At 37.2% G+C, this 21,046-nt stretch overlaps 1 protein-coding gene across 14 annotated transcripts in view; it reads left to right on the top strand.

Moving 5' to 3' along the window:
- The window catches only part of PIEZO2 (piezo type mechanosensitive ion channel component 2), a 325,825-nt gene that overhangs the window by 61,926 nt on the left and 242,853 nt on the right, over positions 1-21,046 (top strand). For all 14 annotated transcript variants that reach the window (XM_075744452.1, XM_075744443.1, XM_075744445.1 and 11 more), the window contains exon 2: positions 1,467-1,562. In XM_075744452.1, the coding sequence (XP_075600567.1) occupies positions 1,467-1,562 (96 nt within the window). The remainder of the gene's footprint in view (positions 1-1,466; positions 1,563-21,046) is intronic.

Here is a 21,046-nt window from a genome sequence, read left to right as displayed (position 1 = left end):
AGAAGCAGAGCATTGATGCTTCTTGTCCTTCCTTCTTGCCAGACTTACCCATAAAGTTCACACATTTCTTGGCTAAGCTGCACATGTGGCACGTAAATCCAGAGTTTTTCTATCAGGGTATTAAGGACATTGAGTTGGTTGTTCAAAACATTGTTTAGTTTGGAAAACAAAAATTGTAGCTATGGATTGTTTGTATGGATTTATTTGTTAATAGAAAGACTTCTCAGTTTTGTATTTATAACTAAAATGGACAGTTGTGATGAGGATGAGGACCAATTAATGCTTAAGTTGTTATGTCATTTCCAGTATAGTCTCTGAAATTTCATGAAGTGGTGACTGGAGAAACTTTTTTTCTTTTGGAATACATATTTCTGGCAGGACTAAGGCTTTATCCGTCCTCTAAACCAAAGTTGTTTTGGATATAGCTGAGAAGACTTAATTGATACTAGTTACATTCCATGAGTAAATAAATGTAGAGGTTAATTCATCTCCTGACTCCTCTGCAGTTGGCTTATCTCATGGGAACAGCTGAATGTGGTAGGTCTCATAATATTCCAATGTCTGCTGTACAGTGGAATTACAGATTACTTTGTCATTTTTTGTTGTTTTTATGCTTTCTGTATAGAAGTCCATATACTCCTCTTTCAGCACAGAATATGCATGACGTTTCTTGAAAAGATGTGCCTTGGTTGTAGCAATTTTGCTGCTTGTTGTAATGGCCTGCTGACCTGGATACTTTCAGAAAAATACACTAAATTTTTAAAATAGAAAAGGAAATATTAGACAAAGTTGGCAGAGTAGTTCCATTCTTTAGAAAAATTTGTATAACACCAGTTGCAAGTTGCTGTGAAGTCCTTTTTAATTTGTAGTTCACAATCTTTTCACTAGAAGAACTTTGTAAGAACAAACAAATGGGTGATGGTAAAATTCAAAGACCTCTGTAATGATTTAAAGACATCACTATTTTAAGGATAACTGGTGATTTTAGGCATGCTGTAATTTGGAATCTGAATATACTTCATATTTTTTCTTCATTATTTACTTATAATCCTTAATTGTAATATAATGAACTTGTATGTAACTTCTTAGAGAGAGCCCATAAGTACTAATTTATGCATCCCTATATATTTTTGTGGGGAATGGTTTAATGAGTTTATGTATGAGGAAAGTAAAAAGTTTAGGTAACAACTAAGTTGTCCATCATTCTGGACAAAGTCTTTGAGACTTGGATGCATCTTTTGTGCAAAACTTGCAATATATATTACTGCGAAAATATTTCAGAAGTGCATTTAATTTTCTTATTTATTTTAAGCATAAACTTGAGTATTTGTGTAGAATGGTTTAAATAAGTGGTGAAAAGTTGGTAAGGTAAATAGTAAACTCAAATGGGAAATGCTTTGTGCTATTGACTTTGATTACCCCTGGCTGATTAAGCAACGCACTCTTTTTCTTTTCTCTCATTGCAGCTTGTGCTTTCCGTTACAATGGGCTCTCCTTTGTCTACCTCATCTACCTCCTGCTCATTCCTCTGTTTTCAGAACCCACAAAAACAACGATGCAAGGTAAGATGCTCATTGCTTCTTTCTTCAGAATGAGTGGTGGATACGGTACATGCAAAAGCCTTTGTGTCGTAGAAGGTGAAGTCCTAAGCATTTTCCCCTTGTTAAGTGAGCTAACTTGTAATACATGCTGTAAATTCCCTGACACTGTAGTTTCACTATATGCTGGTTTTGGTGCTGAAGGACTTCCAATCATGATGCCATTCTTGTCCCAAGGTGCAGCAGGGCTGTCTGATAGTGGTACTGGGGGATCTTTTTTATGGCATTATTTCATCTGGAATACTCATGGTCTGGGTGAAAAATGAGTTTTCAGACCCTCTCCCCCCCTACTGCCAAAGCCATCCTGTCATCACTTTTGAGAATTAAATGTGGTCTCAGATTTTTCATCCAATTGTATTTTAGGCACTTATTTAAACATTGCTGTCATCCTAACTTGATACAATTGCCTTAGTAAAAATAACTAAAAAGGCTTACTGGTAGAGATGACAAATAACTATCTACATCAGGCATTCAAGCATCTATGTATCACATACCAATCAAACTTTTACAATTCAAAATACGAAAACAATTATGCAGACCTACAAAGACAGAAACCATTTCAGAAGTATTAAATTTTTGTTCTATATGTAAGAAGCCTGTTGTCTGTGTAAAGGAGTGGCTTCTTGAAAGTCAACAGAAATGGATGTATGACGGTATCAAAACTTAAGGGTTTGTGATCTGTTGGTGGAATTTGCAGTGAGGATACAATCACAGATTATTATCTCCTGGTGTGCTTTGTCACCTAGTAGCCTGCTAGATGAGATTGCAGATGACTGCATTTCAAAACATTAATGCTGCTTGAATCATTCTTGTTGCTGCTTACCATAATATCCTTTAGAAAGTAAGCTGGATCCATGACACCACTAACAAAAATGAGACATTTAAAGAGGTCCTGAAGTTATACTGCCTTTCCTGATACTGACTTTGGCATAATTCTACTCACAAATCCATTGTCATAGCTGATGGAAATTCAGACCATTTTAATCAACATAGTTCCCTGAAGAAAAAAAATTGGAAAATCTAGAGTCTGAGTATAGTGACATCTGAGTTTACAGGGTCTCTGTGACGTTCTTAAACATTTTGGCACTTCTTGTGGTTTCCTGGGCAACCTTAATCTTGACTTTGTTCTGCCAGGGTAGTTTCTTAGCAGTTTGGATTTACCCCTCAATTCACATATTTTCCTGTTTCTTTAGAAGAGCTTGTAGATATTTCAGGTTCTTCTTCAATCCCATGTCTGTCTTCTAAACACTGGTCAGCAGAAACTGATACTCTTTCTTACCTGAAGAACTCACTGTGATTTAACTGAGCAAGAGGTTGACACCAAACATGTAGTTTTCAGTGTGTTAGCTGAAGAATGACATATTTTCAAATGGTTTATAGACAGGTGTCCTTCTAAACATCCATTTCTGTGTCCTGCCTATAGTTATGGCCATTGGCCCACTTCACTTGAGAAAAGAAATGTATGAAACTTTTCTTGAATTCTCTGAGAAGAGTTCTTGAAGAGTCTCAGGTTCTGGTTTAGAGTGATCCCTCAAACTGTCATCCTTTTTTCTCTTTTCTGAGAAGACAGAGAGGAAGCGGGAGTTTCAGAACTGTCTGATGAACTATTCATTACTGCATGGCACACAGTGACAATACCAATGACTATTTACAAGTGAAAGTACAACTTCTGTTGTACCAGTTTTTACTAGGGTTTTCCATTAACCATTAGTTTGAGGGAGGAGGGAGACAAAACTAAAGAAGAACCCTCTTGTTTCATGGTTTCTGTTGATGCAGATTTTCACCCAGTCTGTGTATAGGGGAAGCTGTGTAAGGAGGAGAACTTTGTCCTCCAGGTTCTAGCAGAAAGAAGCAAGGAAGAGTTACATTTGTGTTATGGAAAGCATATCCTGACCTATAGTAATTATGATGAGTCACTGTTCTGCTTTTATTTTAGCTAGGATAGATGCTGATCATTTTATAAAATCTTTTAAGGACTTAACAAAATTATATCCTGCCACAGTGTATTTCATGGGCTAGATTAATTTAAAAGCGAATCTGCATTGAATTAATCAATTTTGCATTCTTTTTTTGTTTTACTTTATAATTATTTGGTGTGATTATAGCAGTATCAATTGACAGAGATGCCTGTGATGCTACGCAGTCTTGACAGCTAAGCTAAAGGAAAAGAAGTGCAAAGGGTTGCACATGGCTAGTATTATTGCTAAATGCTATTCATAAATGGGATATGAATTATAAATAGATCAAAGTCAGATTACAAAAGCTTGCTTAGATAGATTTGATTTATACCAAATTTGGAGTCTTTGTAAATTGCAATTGAAGTATCTTGACAGAGCTATGAAACAAGGCAAGGTATCAGGTAACAATTAGTAAGCTTTTTAGATCTGGTCTGTAGATTTCAAATCTCTCACCCTTTGGTGAAGAAGCCATCTTCACAAAGTTTTACAGTACAGAAGTGGAAAAGGTCTGATTAGGATTTTTATTTCATGCCTTTATTCCTACATTTATATTATGTCTCTCCATGCTCCTTTACTTCCCCACAGCATTTTTCACCCAGTGTCTACCAGTCAATCTAAGAAACTAACACATTGTCTTTTGGCAGGGACCCATACCCATTAGGTGAGCTCAGTAAGTATCCTGTGGATGCAGCAAAAACAGGGCTGAAAAATAAATAAAGTAAGCATAAAAGGTAGGAAATCCCACTCTAGGTAAGGCTGTCAGTCATTTTTACAAGGGAAAATTACCAGGATGGTGTGAGAATGGAACATCAGTAAATGCCCAACTGTGAGTTAAAGTTTCTCTTAAAAGTGTCGAAGGTGGCAGTTGAGCGGGAAGCACTCGTTGGGGAATTTGGATGCAGCTTTCCAGATAATATGCAATTACTGTGTTGGTTTGGTGTGTTTTGCTGACCCTTCTGTGCCAGGAGAAGTGATTGACAGGATAAACAGAGCCATTTTCTAGATCCCAAGAGAGACAGTGGAGATACATCCTAATTCCCTCCTTTCAGAGTCTAAAAAAGTCTATTTGATTAAAATTCGTGTGTGATTTGATAGACACTAAATTGTCTAGTTTGCATCACTGATGGCAGCAATCTTTCTTCAGAAGAAAATGCTTTCTTGGGACTTTGGATAGTTTTCCCATATTGTGTGTCATACTGCATTACACTTCCCCTGAATTTCATATTATGATATGTTCATGAGAATTAATTTCTTCTAGAAATTCAATATATCTGATTGTAACAATTTTTGGCCCACTATCCCTATCCCCTTTTTAAATTGTGTGCGTATCTCTGTAGGTGTATCTTTCTAGAAAGTGTTGAGAGATTTTTTTTTTTCATGTCCAGTGGATGGAAAAGGAGAAATCTGTAACTATTTTAGCTAAAAGCATCCAAACCACCAGTAAATCAAAGAATCAAAATTTAAATAAAACAAACTTTATTTAAAAAAAACCCCAAACAACAAAACTCATTTTGTGACTGTATATTTTACTTTTCTTTTTTTTTCCTTTAATTTCTGTCACTTAAATAATATTTTTCAGTCTTCCGTTTCTGTTTTGTTCAAGTCTTTGTGTTTTCCTGAAACCTTTGCTTCCTTTGATTAAGTCTTTTTATTCTTTTGAGCTTTCTGGTGTCCTTCCACTAAGCTTTTCCTTCCTTGTTACCTCCTGGCTCACTCAACTCCTCTGTCACAGTCTTTGACCAAGATGCCTATGTTTTGCACTTCCATCTGTTTTCCCAGTTTATCACCTTGCACTTTCCAGTTACTGACCTTATGCAACTTCTCTCCACCAAGTTTAGGGTTCTTCCCAGGCTATAGAATTAAAAATTAGTCTGGAATGGATGATGTCAGTCTAGATTAATTTTACTTTTGACAGAAGCATAAAGAGTTAGAAGCACTGGGAAAAAATATACTCGCTGAAATAGTTCAGATGGTGTTTGAAGCTTAATAAGTGAAGTTTTTTCTTCTATTTATTTCCCCCATAAATATTTATTCTTCTTAAAAAACGTAATTACTAAGATAAAGTAATATTAATCCTTGATCATGGAGGTAAGGCACAGTCTCCTGTCTCTGCCTATGTTCAGTATATTTGTTTTAAGATACTACCTGTGAGGTGAAAATAGCAACCTCTTCTAAAGTACAGGAGACATCTCCTTCAGTTAGAGCTGAAACTCTGAGTTATTTAAGATTTAGCTGAATGTGTTGTTTGCAGACATGTTACTTAATTGTCCATGAAGCTGGCTGAATAAGGGAAAATTATATTCGTGAGCATTTATGTGCAGCTGAAAATGTATTTGGTTACCTCTCTTGTTCCACTCTGTCTATTATTTATAATCCTTGAAATCAATGATTACAAAGCTGATTAAACAGCAAAATGTACTACTCTGCATGAAACAACTATGAAAAAAGCTTCATTGTAAATAACATTTCTTGTCTACAGGACTAACTTAAAACTTCACCTGACCAATTTTTCAAGGGTTGCTGATGGGAACTGCTTTTGTGGCAGATACCTCTGTGCATATGTTGTGAAGCCATGTGATTTCAGCTGTGATTTTCTATATAAATTCTCTCTAAAATTAGCAACTGATTGGTTACCTAGTTCTCTGGAGATGACAAATAGTCAGTAAACTGTGCAATAGCTTGGTTTCTAACTTCTTTGATTGTGCGATTATTACATTAGTGACCTTTTTTCTTTGTGTCTAAAGTCTACTATAATGGTGTCCTTGTCCTTAACAAAGGCTTGTACATGCTGTTGTGATAGAAATAATAAAGCATGACTATATGCATTTGCCCTTTCTTGGGCCAATAGCTCATTTGGCAGTACTAAATAACTGGTTTATGTGGATTTTTTTCTGTAACAGATGTGAGTTTGCATTTAGTTAGTTTTGTTAACTTTCCTTTATTTCATTTCATAATTTCTAATTAATAAGTGTCTGTAGCCAATCACCATGTAAATAAAAAAAAAAAAGGAGGGGAGTCGAATTCAATTAATTTCACGTATGGACTGGATTTTGCTGACTCTACTTATGTTAATGGCAAAAAGAATGAGATTACTTCTGAATTAAGATACTGCTCAGCATGACAAAACTTATCTCTCTTCTGCATTGAAAAAAATAATTTATCATAGCAGTCAGATTAGTAAAAATGATATTTTAAAAATGTGTAGATTGATAAATTGATGAACAATATCCGCATCATAATAATTTTTAATTAAACATTATTTTGAGTATTGCTGAAACCATGGTAAAGAAATGGAACAGTGGAGTTTGTTTTGCAGATATGAAAGGGCTTGTGATTTGGAATAATCTGCACAGAATTGCAAGATGCAGAAGGGTTGCAGTGACAAATTTGGATCATCAAATATAGCTGAAGAGGTTTTGGGGGAGTATTGATCCAAATGAGTATGGCAAAATTTTTTATACAAATGTTATTTTGGTTTCCCTATGTGAGCAATGTCACTATGTGTATCCATCAGTTCTATAATGCATCTGTATTATTAGCAGTCTTTACGCTCGGCTGTGCTAGTTTTCTGGAGTTTCACACTGTCTAACTTGAGACATTTGACTTTAAACAGCTAACTTAAATGTTCAAGTTATGATCTGGGTCATATATTCAGTGAGTAAAAATGGGCTTCTCATGATAGTGTTCTCAGCTGGCCATCCGAGCCTTCAGTGAGTCCCAAAATCTTGGATTAGATGCTTAATTTTATACCCGATCTACATTGCATGGTATTAAGACTTCTGAACAAAATAAGGAGCTTAAGTGAATATTAGTGAAACAGAAAACAGATTCTTAACCTCTTAATTGTAAATTCTTGCACTGAAGTCTTCATGGTTGAGTAGTTTGTAGTAAAAAAAAAAAAGTACTTTCTGTATTAGTGGATGTTCTGCTCTGAAACAGCTTCAGTTTTTAGCTTTTCAAGATTTTCTGAATATTGTCTGCAAATGAACTGCTGCCCAAAGTATATGTGCAGAAATCACTTGAAAATAACTTTAAAAAACCCAAACAAAACCAAACCACTGATTTCGAGCTATAAGTTTAAAAAAGGTTTAATAAAATTCCTCTCCTGCATTAGTCCTGTTAAAACCATGTCCTACTGATGGCAAGTATCGTACTGAAAACTGTAATACAGGACCATCCACAAAGAATGAAGCATTTGAAGAATATCACTTCCTAATATATTCACTAATAGATACATTGGAGAAGTGTTTCATGTCTGCTACTATGAAATGGTGATGCTTGTAACCTTACATGTCATTCTCTGTATCAAAAAATTTGAAAAAGATCCTTAAACTTTTTGGTCTTTTCCGTTTAAGCCACTTCTGATGATTTTCACAGCAGCATTATTAATAGCATTTGATGGAAAACACAAATATTGTTGCTAATTTGGAAGCTTTCAAGCATTCCAGTTTTCTTAAATTATATGCATAAAAGATGAGTTTGTAGGTTGGAAAAACAGACCCTGATTTTGAAAAGACTTGCTCACGTGGTTTCTGTTGCCTGTTTTGAACAGAAATTCAATCAAATATGCATCTTAAGCCTTACAAATCTGTTACTGCTTCAGTCTAAGGGGATGTTTTGAGGTCAAGCAGTTGGAGTTTGTGATTGTTTTTAGTTCAATCTCAATTATATCACCTACTATTAGTATATTATTTTGGGGCTCCAAATAGGGGAAAACAACCCACAAGGTTTCACCAGGTGAAAGTGCAGCCAAAATAGAGGTCCCCATTTTGTGCATCTGAGGTGTGTGATTGAAATCCTATTTACCCCTGCAAGGAGTAAAAGCTGTACCTATTGACTGGATTTTCCAATAGTATTGACAAGCTGTACACTGCAATTCTGTTCTTTAAAACAGTTTTCTGTCATGTCTGCCGGAATGGACATTGACAGGCCACAGACGTAGTCATGTTCTAATCTTGTTATAAATTATAATGTATGAATTGGCTGCACTGGGAAGGGATATGTTTTAAAACATGTTTAAAACATAAAACATTTCAATGAAAAATCTTTGTGTTTTTGGGTTGTACAGCTTGAGTTTTGACCTTTTTCTCTTCAGATTTACTGCATGTTTATATGCTTTTGAGATGGGTTTCATACACGTTTTACCTGTGTAACCACAAATATGATTTGTTCCCTTTTTTGAAAATGATTTATTATCTGTTATCCTTAAGTGCTCAGCAGAAAGTACTCTGGGCAATAATAGACATGCTGATAAAAGGGGGTTGGAGAACTCTTTAAGATGTCTTTGGAACTACTGAGTTTCTTTGTACAAGCCCAAAGCATTAGTCTGAAGATTTATTAATAACTCAGAAAATACTTTTCAGCAATTAAAAACGGGATTTCTACTGGATTGGGCATGTGTTTTCCTATGGAGGCGTGCCAGGCTGCTACATAAACATCCTTTGGCTGAAAATACTGCATCTCAGCTAGGTTTCTCCACTTCCAACATTATAAGTATTCTCTTGGGAGTGAACAATGGAGCGTGTTATTTATAATCAGTGGTCCAACTCCTGCAGTACTTAGTTACGGAAGTTTTAGCAATGGATGAGTAAAAATGAAGTGATACCTTTACATTAACCAACCTCAGAAATCCTCTTGCATCTTACGAGCCAGAAAACATTTCTGTTAATGATACTGTGTGCTTTCTCACTATTTATTATCAAAACATTTTCTTAAGAAATGAATTAAAAATCTCTCCAACTAAGTGAAAGTGCACTCACAAGAAGCATTGCACTGACAGCGTTTGGTACGGAAATCTTGTATCTGTCTTACATTGTTGTGTATGATAAATAATGCCTGTTGCCTTTCTCACTGCTTGGTAATGGTGTTCCCAGTTGGGATATTCCACTTTGAGAAGGTAGACTAGTTCCTGGGCTGTTTTACTTTTTGGCTTCCACAGAAGAAATTGTAAGCAGGGATTGCCATTAAGCAGTTGATTAGATGATGCATCACCTATTTTCATTATCTTTTATTATATGAGTGCTGGTGATGTTTTTGGACCCAGGTATGGCACAAACTCAGCAGCGTGTTGATTGAAGTCTTGCAAACAAAGCAAAGCCAACAGAGTTGGGGCAATGAATGCAGAAACCAGGAGGAGTAGATAACTAGAGATGTACTTTAGTTTGCAATTAAATAATTGATATGGACTTTTTTGTGTGGTTATCAATGACCGTGGGTCTTTTGAAAGATTGAAATGGAAGGAGGGTTAGTGCTCTTAGTACAGAGGGCAAGAACTCTTCAGAGGGCTTTGCAATAAGGTGCTTGCAATTACACTGGTGTGATTTTTTTGGGGGATGGTGGTGGAAATACTAAATTAAATGGAAAAGAAGCCGTTTTAAAAGGGGTTGACACTATCACAAATTTAAATTCAGCAAACTGTTTTCATTGTAAAACTGAGCTCATTCACAGCTGCATTAGTTTTTGTATTATTTAATTGATTTTAAAGCAATATTTCTCTTTAGATATTGAATACCTTTTGTTTTAGGGAAAAAAAAAACAGCTAAGGTTGATCTGGAAGTGATTTATTTATTTATTTTAATGTTTCAAGTTGATCCCAAGCCTATTCCCTGCCCTGATAATAGTCAGCTTCATGCTGAATATGTCATTATTTAATTAATATTGTTTAATTTAACTCTAGCAGTGAATAAAGACCTAGAGCCAAAACAAAGCTTTCTTTTCACCCCATGGTATTGGTAAATACAAATTTATTTAATGGAGAAATAAACCCAGAGGCACAGATAAGACCTCTCAGAAAATTTTCTTCTTGGCAATAACTCTGAAAACCTTCCCCCCCCCCGCCAATTCATTAAGCTACATGCAACACCTAAATAATATTAATTTTACTTTATACAGCTGATGTAGGTTACTTTTCTAACCTGTCTTTTATGTTCTTCTTTGTTAAAGTCATTGAAAAATAGTAAATTTTCTTCCTTTTGATGAAGTATGTGCAAAATAAAACTTCTATTATTGTTATATTTGGAAGGTGAAACGGCAGAAATGGGAGTCTAATCTAGAAAAAAATAGGTAAATTAAGAGAGTTTGCTGTAAGCTACCTGTCCTCCCAACACTACTAAAATCTCAGGAGAAATTTCTGTCTGAGTCAGAGCGAGACAAGGGCAGAAAGTGTCCTTTAGACCCAGCGGTGAAGCTGAGCACTGACAAGAGTGCTGTCCTGAATGCGCACACTTTCCTAAATCTGGGATCTGATGTAGGCTTACTGTGGATGTGAAAGGATGTTAAACTTGGAATGATCCTTGGTGTTTTTAAATTGAATTAAATAATGAAATTATGAAAATGAATTTTACAAAATCATAGGAATAGCAGCATCTTAGGCTGTAGAATATGATTGAATATGTGTCATGTAGTCCTGCAATCCTAATACTGATCAGCCAACCCACAGATTTTGGTGGCAAGAAGATGGTGCTGAGTATACCAGAAAAGCCAAACTTTAAGAATTTGTTCTTTCCTTTTGGTCCTGAAGCATGAATTTCTCTGAGTTAAATTGCTCTTTTTTTTTTTTTTTTTTTTTTAGCACATTGCATATGTAAATGATTGAAAAGTCTCACGGTTCCTTCTGCTGGGTTGGTTTTGACTGGCCGGGATGTATACTTTTTTTTCATTGGCATAATTTCATGTGCATTATTTGTGTACATCTCAGCTAGGATCCACACATTTGACATACAGCTCTGAATGCAGAGCAGTCTTGGTGGCAAAAGCTTGTAATGGAAGTTGATGGTTGGTTGTAAATGTTACAGCTCATTTTTTGGGGCAATATTTTGAAGCAGGCTCAGGTTTTAGACATCACCGAAGGAGGCAGTTTCCTTAAGCGCCCTTCTGCTGTTCCACTGTAGCTCTGACAGTGCTTCAGAGAGCCAGGCTGGCTGCTTAGGAGTACGGTAGTGTGAGACGCAACACTCACCCCCCCGCTGCTGCTCAGCCTGCACAGCACGGCAGCAAGCACAAGCCTCCGTCCCAGTGATGCCCCTTTCTCATGCCCCGTCCTCCCCATAACAGGAATCGACCAGCCCTGGAGGTGGCAAAGTTTCATTGTGCCAATTCTGCTGAGATGTCTTGATTGATATAAAAAGCTGTATGATATAGAGATAAAATGGAAATAAAAATTATTACAGTGGTATAGTTTCTTAGGTCTGTAAATCAGTAAGCAGACTGTAGAGCAATAGGAGGGATATTATTGAATCTACATCTACAGTAGAATAATTCAGAAGTCAAAATTACATTGCAGGAGGAAGGTAGGAGTTTGATAAGATCTGGCTGGATTCAAATGATACTAGAGGACAAAATCAACATGGAATTGTTATGAGATACTATAAATTAGAGAGTGAATTATCCTAATAACGATACAGCAAAATCTTTCCCTAATGCAAACAACTTCTTGAACAATTATTGACCTGTGAAGAACCAGTGTTATTTTAAAATTGTGTTTGGAGGGACTAAGGACGTCAGAGAGACTTGGTCATCACTATTCTTATGATCCAAAGTTAACAAAAAAACAGTCTTTAAGGTTTTCTTAACCTTAAGTGCAAAATGAGTTTAGGGAAACTGGATAATGACTCAAGAGCTCAAGCATTTGAATGTGGTGACATTTTCTAGTTAAAAATGCAGCAACCTTTCTAGACCTCCTATCTTAAGCACTGGTGGCTTTTAGAGGTGAACTCCAGACCTGACTCGCTGACCAACCATTCCCACAAAGAACATTAAGAATAAACAGAGACTTTGCAAGGAATGAGTAAAAAGGGAATAATCTGTAAAGAAACCATCTCTGAGGTCAAGAAGTGTTTGGATGAAACAGCATTTGCCAGAAGTCAAGCTGAGTTAAACTCTGCAAAGGAAACTGAAACAAGGAATAAAAATGTGTTTAGCCATATGAATACAAAATAATAAAAAGTGTGGCTGGTAATACAATAGGGATGAAATTGGAATTAAATATCATCTGGATACAGCCAAAACTTTAAACAGGAGTGTACTTCAATTTTGATTAAGGGCAGTACTGTTAAACACAGAGACAAAGGCAAAAGTGCCTGCTGGGAAGGAGGTTGGGAAAAGGAAAGCTACTGTATGCAAGGGAGAGGTAAGACCCAAGGACTTTAAATGCTTAAGTTTTAAAGGCTGAATAATCTCCCTCCTGAAAGTGAGTGTGATACCCTAGATTGAAGAATGAAAATATTAGCTTAAATGCTGAAAAAAACGGGGAAATGATCTTGCACATGAACTCCTGTGAACTCATATTTTCCAAATTTTGGAATACATTTTGAAGAGAAGAATAAGTAAGTATCCTGAAGCAACTGGAAAAATGAGGTGAAATGAGAATGGCTTTTCTAAAACTGGGTTGTGCTAAACAACTGAGATAATGTTTTGATAAGGTGAATTTTCTGCATTTTCAGTCTGCAAGGGGAAATTGTTGTTTTGGATTTGGATTGGGGGACATTTAAGAAGGAGAAAGGCTTTTTGGGTTAAATGAGGATGCTGGCACACCATCTAGAGGCTGTGTGTACATGGTGGATCATAGATTAGGAGTTTTCTAGGTGTCAGCTTCTATTAAAAACAGTGAGCATAAAGAGCCATCTCATTTTAAAGTGGAATATGATCCTTTTATGAACCAGAATAAATCCTTTGGTCACCTGTGATGATGGGAAGTAGATGGACAATGTTGGAAGACTATGGAGCATTACTATGGTCATCAGTACTGTGTTCAAGAGTTCAAAACTCAGAAGAACTATAAGTTCATTTACAACAGAGGAGAGATTGTCTTAGAGGATTATGTTTAGGTTTGGAAAATAAAAGAGTGTGAAGAATATAAAACACATTTTGGGCCTCCCTGTTCTTATTTCTAATGCCATTGTATGTTAAACAACCCTGTTTCATTATGCTGTCATAAAGGAAGAGGAGACAAAGCCAGTAAACTATTATTTATGTGTTTTTATTATTATGGCCAACCTGTAGGTAAGAGGAATTCCAGTAAAAGCACTGTGCAACTTTTTAAAGGCAATGCAGCTGTTCCTATTTACTCTGCTGCTGTTACTGTTGCCTTGTGTGAAGGCAATCACACTACAGTAAGCCATGTCCTGAATCTACCACACAGCATTTCAGTCAACGAGATGATGCCTGAAGAGGCATTAAGAAGCGAGCCCTGGACTGTATTAGCCAGCAAGGCGGGTGATGGCATCAGCATCATTTCTTGTTGCAGTGCCTTGGCACCAGCTTTTTGCTATGAATTACTCTCTGGTAATACCAGAACTTTGTCCACTGAGATAAACGTAATTTCTTTAAAATTCATACATAATTTATTTTTCTTCTGTGTTTTTCCTTTTCATCCTACCTCATTTTATTTCAGATAAGTTCTAATCAGCAAGAGAGGGACCTACTGTGTCCCTCAAATTGAGTGCCGAGCATGGATTTTTATTTTTTTTTCATTCTGTATTTCTTCCTCACGCATGGAAGAGTGTGTACAGCTTTTGACAGGAGAGTATTATGACAGAAGATAACACTGGCTCTAGAGCACAGTAATTGGTAGATGTCGAGACCTCTTTTATCAGACTTCAGAGCTGAGCCTAACTTCTTTTGGATGATCCTGTGTCTACAATGGATTTGAATCCAGAGTCTGAATCCCCAGGAATTTGGAAAGCCTCAGGTAAAGATCTAGATTGGTGTTACTTCTTTATGGATCAGCACTGTACTTTCACGTCATAGTGATCCTCAAAGACAATCTCCACTGTAAGAGTACTGTGGCCTTGTCTTTTTCTTTTCTTCTCTTGAAGTGGTCTGCCTTCCTTTCTCCTTGTTAGTTGTGTGTTTTAACATGTTTGTTTCTTGATCACCTAGTCCAGCAATTTGTGCTCCCACTGCTTTGTTCCTTTCGTCAGCACAGAGCTACTCTCGAATTATCCCTTGGTGCTAAGTGGATGAACAAGAAGCCTGGAGGGCACTGCACATAGTTACTGTTTATGAACTGCATTTTTACAAAGGTTTTGGGAGTAAAAGGACAACTAGTTAGCAAATTCTTGGCTGTTCACTGGTTGTACTTCTGATTGTTCTGAGAAATCATTTTGTACTGCAGTGATACAGGCCCTGGCATCTTCAACTGCATCTAGACAAATCTCTGTGTAGGGTGTATAAATCTGGTATCCCACTCAGCCTGAGGACCTGTCTGGCCTTTATGGGCAAAGAGGGAGTGCTGGATTTGGACCTTATGCCTGAAAACAGGAATACAGAGCTGGTCTTGGTTTTAGCGTCTTGTTCCTCTAGGGCACCTTATCATCTGTCCAGGTTCTGACCTGAAGCTGCTTCTTTTAATTTCTTTGGTTTCTGCAGTACTAACTGCAGGTTGCTATCAGAGGGGCAGTTGACAAGGAAGGTTTTCAAATCATTGGGAATATGTAGGTGGAAGAGGAATGTCCCCTCCTCCTGCTATTGCCATTGTCTGAAACGCAGGCAAACTGCCTGGAGTTGAAATCACAGGGGCTGAGTTGACAGCAAGAAAACTGCTCATTTTCAAGCACTCCCAAAGCCTGGATTAAATTGTGCATGATAATGCTTTTTGTCACTACTGTTTATATTCCAGTGACAGTTAATGTGAGTTGGACTTGTTAGTAAAATAAATAAATAGCGTTCAGTAGGCTGCTCAGGGCTGGGGGGTGTGAGAATGTATGTGTGGAACAGGAGGTAGTAACGAGGTGCTGATTCATTTTTATCTTTACATGCCAACAGCAGCACCTGACTCTGTCATTAAGCATGAGGTTGTCCATCAAATATTTATCATGTGGGCATTCCAAAAGGTTTTTAAGGGCCCATGAGAAGACCACTGATCAGCAGGAGCACAGAAGTTTTGGGAGTGCTTTCTTTTTTCTTTTTAATGATATATGTGTGAGGGCTTATGTTGCTATTTCAGTTGTAGCTCATTGACATTATTTTGCGAGTGAGACACCAGACGTCCTTTAAATTGAGTGGGCTTTTTTGTCATCACAGAAGAATAAATTGTGCCTTCATAGAAAGCACCCCTTTTTCTGTGCAAGGATGTTTAGCTGGTCAGATTTTGCTTGCTGCTTTGATTTCTGCTGCTTCCGTGGATCTGGTTTATTGCATCTGTCTTAACAACTAAAGAAATGTTTTCTGGGAAATAAATAGTTCCATGACAAAGATGTATTGTAGTGAGCAGCTGTTTCACTGTAATGGGAGCCTTAATTGAAAGGATTCTTGCAGCAAAACGTTTCCTAGTTGTTTGTGTTGGATGATGTGTCTGAAAAGGATACAATATAGTAGCAAATTTTAAAGAAGAATGATATCTGTTTTGCTTTCTGCTAGACCTTCAGGGTAGCTAAGCCCGAAGATCAGTTCACTCCCTTGGGACCAAATCTGCTGACCTTACTCAGGGAAAACTCCCACTAGCAGTGGGAAATTTGCTTCTGTAAGCAGTGCAGGAAGTGCCCTGTAATATATTAAGAAGCCCATAAGAAACCAAACAAAAGACATTTAAAAGCATTCCCATTACTTACGGAGAGAAGGAAGCAGAAAATTAATATGCACATGCTCCATAATTAACATTTAAGCTCTGGTCTTAATGTGATTTAGGGGGAGCTGTGAACTCTTGAAAATGAAGCTGTTGGTGCAGATGCAGAGCTAGGTGTGCAGTTTGTCATTACTCAAATGTTTCTGTTCTGCCTCCGGATGAAGTGGGGAACTTTACAACGCAATCCCCCCCCGCAAGCAGATTTGTTGACATCCTGTTCTAATTCAGAGCACAGACCTGAATCTGCTTCTCCTGTATCCCAAGTGCGCTCGGCTAACAGCGCCTTTTTGCTATCCCTCCTCTTCTCCAAATTCCTTTCCCTAAATATTGGATTATTCTTGCAAAATGGAGCTGCTGCAGTACCCGATGCCCTCCTAGCATCCAAGTAGTCGCTGCACTCGTCTGAGAAAGTATGAGAATTTCAAGATGCAGAAGGTTTTTTCGTGTTGAGTTATGTGACAGTGTCGTGTAATGGGCTTGTGAATCATGTGAAGTAGAAGCGGCAGCTTCATAGATACGTAGTCTTTTCCCAATCCACTCTTTCATATCCTAGCTTTCCATCCTTCCTCATGAAGTGATCATCATCATCATCAAAGTCAGTAGAAAGACAATAAATCTGAATATGTGCCTATTCAATAGATAAATTTTGGTTTGAGGAAATTAAGAAACATTTTCATTTAGGTGCAAAACACAGACTTCAACATTTTAATGCTTTTTAGAGTGCATGTATGCCCACAAAGCTGCTGCTTTTATTCTTTTTTTTTTTTCTTGTTTTTAGCACGTAACGTGCATGACTGAGTGTGGTGCTGATTGTTATTGTAAGGAAAACCAAAATGATACATTTAGTGGTTTTCTTATTTAAATAATATTTGAAATAATCATAACAGAGCGTAGTAGATCTTCAGAAATTCTCACTTTTCAGACCATTTCAGTATAATCTTGTTTCACTTAACTGGGCCAGGAAAATAAGTTAAATCTCCTCTTATGAGAGCTCTCACTGACTAAGAGCTTTTTGCAGAACAAAAACCAGAAAGGCAGGGAATGATGTTTCCATCACATTTGTGCAGTACTTGTCTGGATTATGTTCTATAAATTTGCACAGAAGAACAACATTAACGAGTAAAACTGATCAGATTAGGTAAGTTTGTGTGAAACCTTTTCAGAACTGAGAAAAAAGTTTTCAACATTTTATTGTGATTTTCATTCAATTTTTGAAAAAAATCCATGGTGGGGAGGAGGAAGGGGGAATAACACTTCCATATTTCATTGTGTTAAGTTGGGGGGAAAAAACCTTGAAAATTAATGGTGACAAAGCAAATCATAGGATTTTATGGCCAAAATAGCATTTTATTTTTCTTTGTACAAAAAGTTAAGACCATTTTTTATATATTTTTTTTAATAAAAAGGGGAATTCTGCACTATTCATTCTGATAATATGATGTGATGCTTGTACAAGAATCCAGAGGAATTTACTTGTACTCTGACTTTTTTCCCCCTTTCTATTGAGAAAGATATAAAAGAAGATATAGCCAAAAATAATGGAGCAATTCAAGTCACACACATAATGGTCACGTGTAAATGAAGTTGTAATATAAACAGTAGCTACACCACACAATCCTTCAATTTTTACTTCATTTTAAAAACTCACTCCTCTGGAAAAACAATGAAAGGGTCTGCGAGGAAACACAAGATTAGTTTAACTTACCTTTTAAATCCTTTCTTTGTTCATTCATAAAATTCTGTGGCAAAGCTGCTGAGGTCATTGCCTTCCCCTGTCTCACACAGGGCTCTAACAAATTCTGAGCCTGTTCTTTAATTGATCTTTCTGGGTGCCCTGTGATTAAATTCTGGGAAATTACTAAACTATGAGTCACGTCATAAAAACCAATTAGTGGTTGGTTGACAGTTTGTCTCCCAGCTGAAGCCTCCAAGTTTCTGTTAATACCACATCAATATATAGGTTATTGCTGGCAAATGGCTCAAGTTTATTTTGTAGAAGAATGTTGTGCAAAGTCACAAAGTTTATGTTGGATGCTGCTAACACTAAAGCAGTTTTGTTTGAATGGGGCATACTGTCCCTTTTGGCTTCAATTGACTTGGCCTAATGCACATTGAAGTGTTGGGATGAGTGGGGAAAATCCGCTTTTGAAAAGCAACCTTTTTTAAAAAAATCATCTGCTACTGAGGTTTGGTTTGTTTGTTGTTTTTTGTTTGTTTGTTTGCTTGCTTGTTTTTTTGATACAGCTTTTCCCTTCAGCAGTAGCTTTTTGGGAAGATCAGAAGCTTCATACAGAAGTTGCTTCTGCAAGGTGGCACTGTTGTGTCTTCTCCTCGCCAGCAGCGGTTCTGAGCTGTGCGGAGCTGCAGGGTTTCAGGGCGGTCCCTTGTTCATCCTCCTCTCCGTGAGGACGAAGGACGGGAAATAAACGGCAATGGTCCTTTGGGGTCACTGCGTTCTGGCACACAGTGAGGGGAATTCCAAGCCGGGGAAAGAGGACTCTTACCCTGGATGGATCTGTGCACTACTTTGACTCTTAGGATAACGATACTGTGATCCAATAGATTTGAGTATAGCCTGGCTTTGATAACGTAGGTGGTATAAGTTTTCTAGTGGGGTGACCTTGGTGTGTTAAGTGTATGTCTTTCAACCGAGATGTTGGGCTGAAACACTTTTAAAAATGAAGAAATAGCAAAGAGAAGTGATAATGAACATTTTTGGGGAGGTGTTGAAAAAAAACCCCAAATGGATATGAGGATTCAGTTACAAATATAATAGATTTACACATAGTGTGTATAAACATAACAGTATAATTTATACATAAATTAGTAATGTATAGATTAAATGTTTTTACAATAAAATTGGAGAATCCTCAGTTTATGGGCAGTGCTGTAAAAACCAGCATGTTCTGACTGAATGCGTCCATTACGGTTACTAGAGCAAGTCCAGTTGACAAACATGATGGGCTGTGATGACAAAGAGTTATGTAAATATAAAGCTGATCATACACCACTTAACGCCTCCCATTATGTAAGTTTATAACACCGAACAAAATTTTCTTTAAAAGTGCTTTGTTTTGGAATAGATGTGCTAAATGTTATTTTCAACATTAGCCATGTGAAAGTTATGTGACTCTCTTTGCATTTAGTTTAGATTTTTTGCTTTCTGTTTACAGCTAGCAGTCTGCTCCTGTATAATCAGAGAGAATGTGATAAACAGAAGCTTTCAGTAAGAAGTTTAGTCCATAATAGAAGTATTTGCTTTTAAGTGGAAACCAGAGTTTATTAACTTTTTTTTTTTTCCTTTTTTTTTTCAGATGCGGATACTGGCATCTGAAAAAAAATCAAGTTGCATGCAGATACTGGCAAGCAGAAAATTCACTTCTCATGCAGTTTTCTCAGATCTTGACTATTGTCTTTTATAATCTTAAGTCTTGCAAGCTGTAGTATTATGCTATCAGAGCATTAAATTAGTACGGACTGAGCTGCACTGAAGTGTAAAGGTATTTTAAGCAGTTAAATGGTCAGCTTGGCTCCTGAAGCCAGTCTGGCTCCAGGCAAAGCGCAGAGGGTCACTCTGCTACACTGCTGCTGCAACTTTTACTGCTCCTCTCTGAAATTTAGCTTAACTGTCCTTACGATATGCTGTCCTCTGCAGTGCAGACACTCTCCAAGGCGTAGAGGGGTTGCCATTCACCACACATTGCACAGGAGCCAAGGGAAAAACAACACACTGCAAAGCTGAGAGAGCTGAGGATCGATCTCTCCATCTGTTTTTTTAGCTGTGAATCCCCCACGTACTCACTACGCTCAATTAGTTTGTACTTGTAGAAGTGTTCTCATTATGATATGATCTCCAGCTCCTCATCTTAAGCAGGCCTTAATAGTGTTTTGTTTTGCTGTGGCTGTTTCGCACGCTCTTATCCAGACGACGTTGTGTATATTAGGCCATTCTAGAGAATGTAGTCACCCACCACCGCCACTATGGCAATTATACTTGCACTTAGCCCTATGTTTTTGTTTGCGTTTGCCATATATGTTTTAGATTGCAAAAAATTCTAAGCTACTATAGTTCATTATTATTTATAATAGAGTTATTACAAAAATGTGTAGGTGCTGTGTGGTCTCATAGGCCAATATGCTTACTGCCACAGACAGTTTACTAACTAGAAATTGATGAGGCATTAAAATTCATCATTTAGAAGGGATGCTTTTTGTTGCTTAGATCATTCCAACTGGCTATTTATAGATGATGTGTGTTTGGGCTTTTAGGTTGTTTGTATCAAGACCCCCTGCAGGAAGGGCACAAGACGTCTTTATCGGCACACCCGCATGGATGCAGTACATCAGTAGTGCCTTAATATACCCAGAACTGATTGTTGCATAGGTAGATATGTAGACATTTTCCTGTAACTTCAGTTTCCATATCTCTTGTATAAATATAGAAAGCAATAGGCATATTATGACATATGGTATCTGTGTAAATAAAGTTTGAAGAAACTAGTTGTTCCGTTACTTTAGGAAAACATGAACACCTCCCCAACAGTTAAGATCCATGTGAGGAAGAACTCTGCTGCATGCTTGGAGAATGCTGCTTGCTCTCTGACAAAGATTGTCCTTGTCCTGACTGTGCAGCAGGACGGCAGACGAGCTAAATCACCATGTCCGGGGAATCGAGGAGTCTGATTTCAGATGGTCCTTCTGAAGTGAAGTCACTAAGACAGTGTTTCATTGTGTGCAGATGCTTCGCTGAACAAGCTATCAATCTTTGTCTGAAAGAAAGATTGCATGGGTTTGAGGTTCTCCTACCAGGAGAGCTTCACTTAAGTGTTTGTGTGTTTTTTTTCCTAATGAACTAGTTCCTGAGAATAATCCACATTCTTTTTCTTTCCAAATCCTTCAAGATACATGGATTTTCCCTAAAGTCATCC

The sequence above is a fragment of the Balearica regulorum genome, chromosome 2 (genome assembly GCF_011004875.1).
Source record: "Balearica regulorum gibbericeps isolate bBalReg1 chromosome 2, bBalReg1.pri, whole genome shotgun sequence".
Lineage (NCBI taxonomy): Eukaryota > Metazoa > Chordata > Aves > Gruiformes > Gruidae > Balearica > Balearica regulorum.
This window is presented reverse-complemented; position numbering and strand designations above follow the sequence as displayed.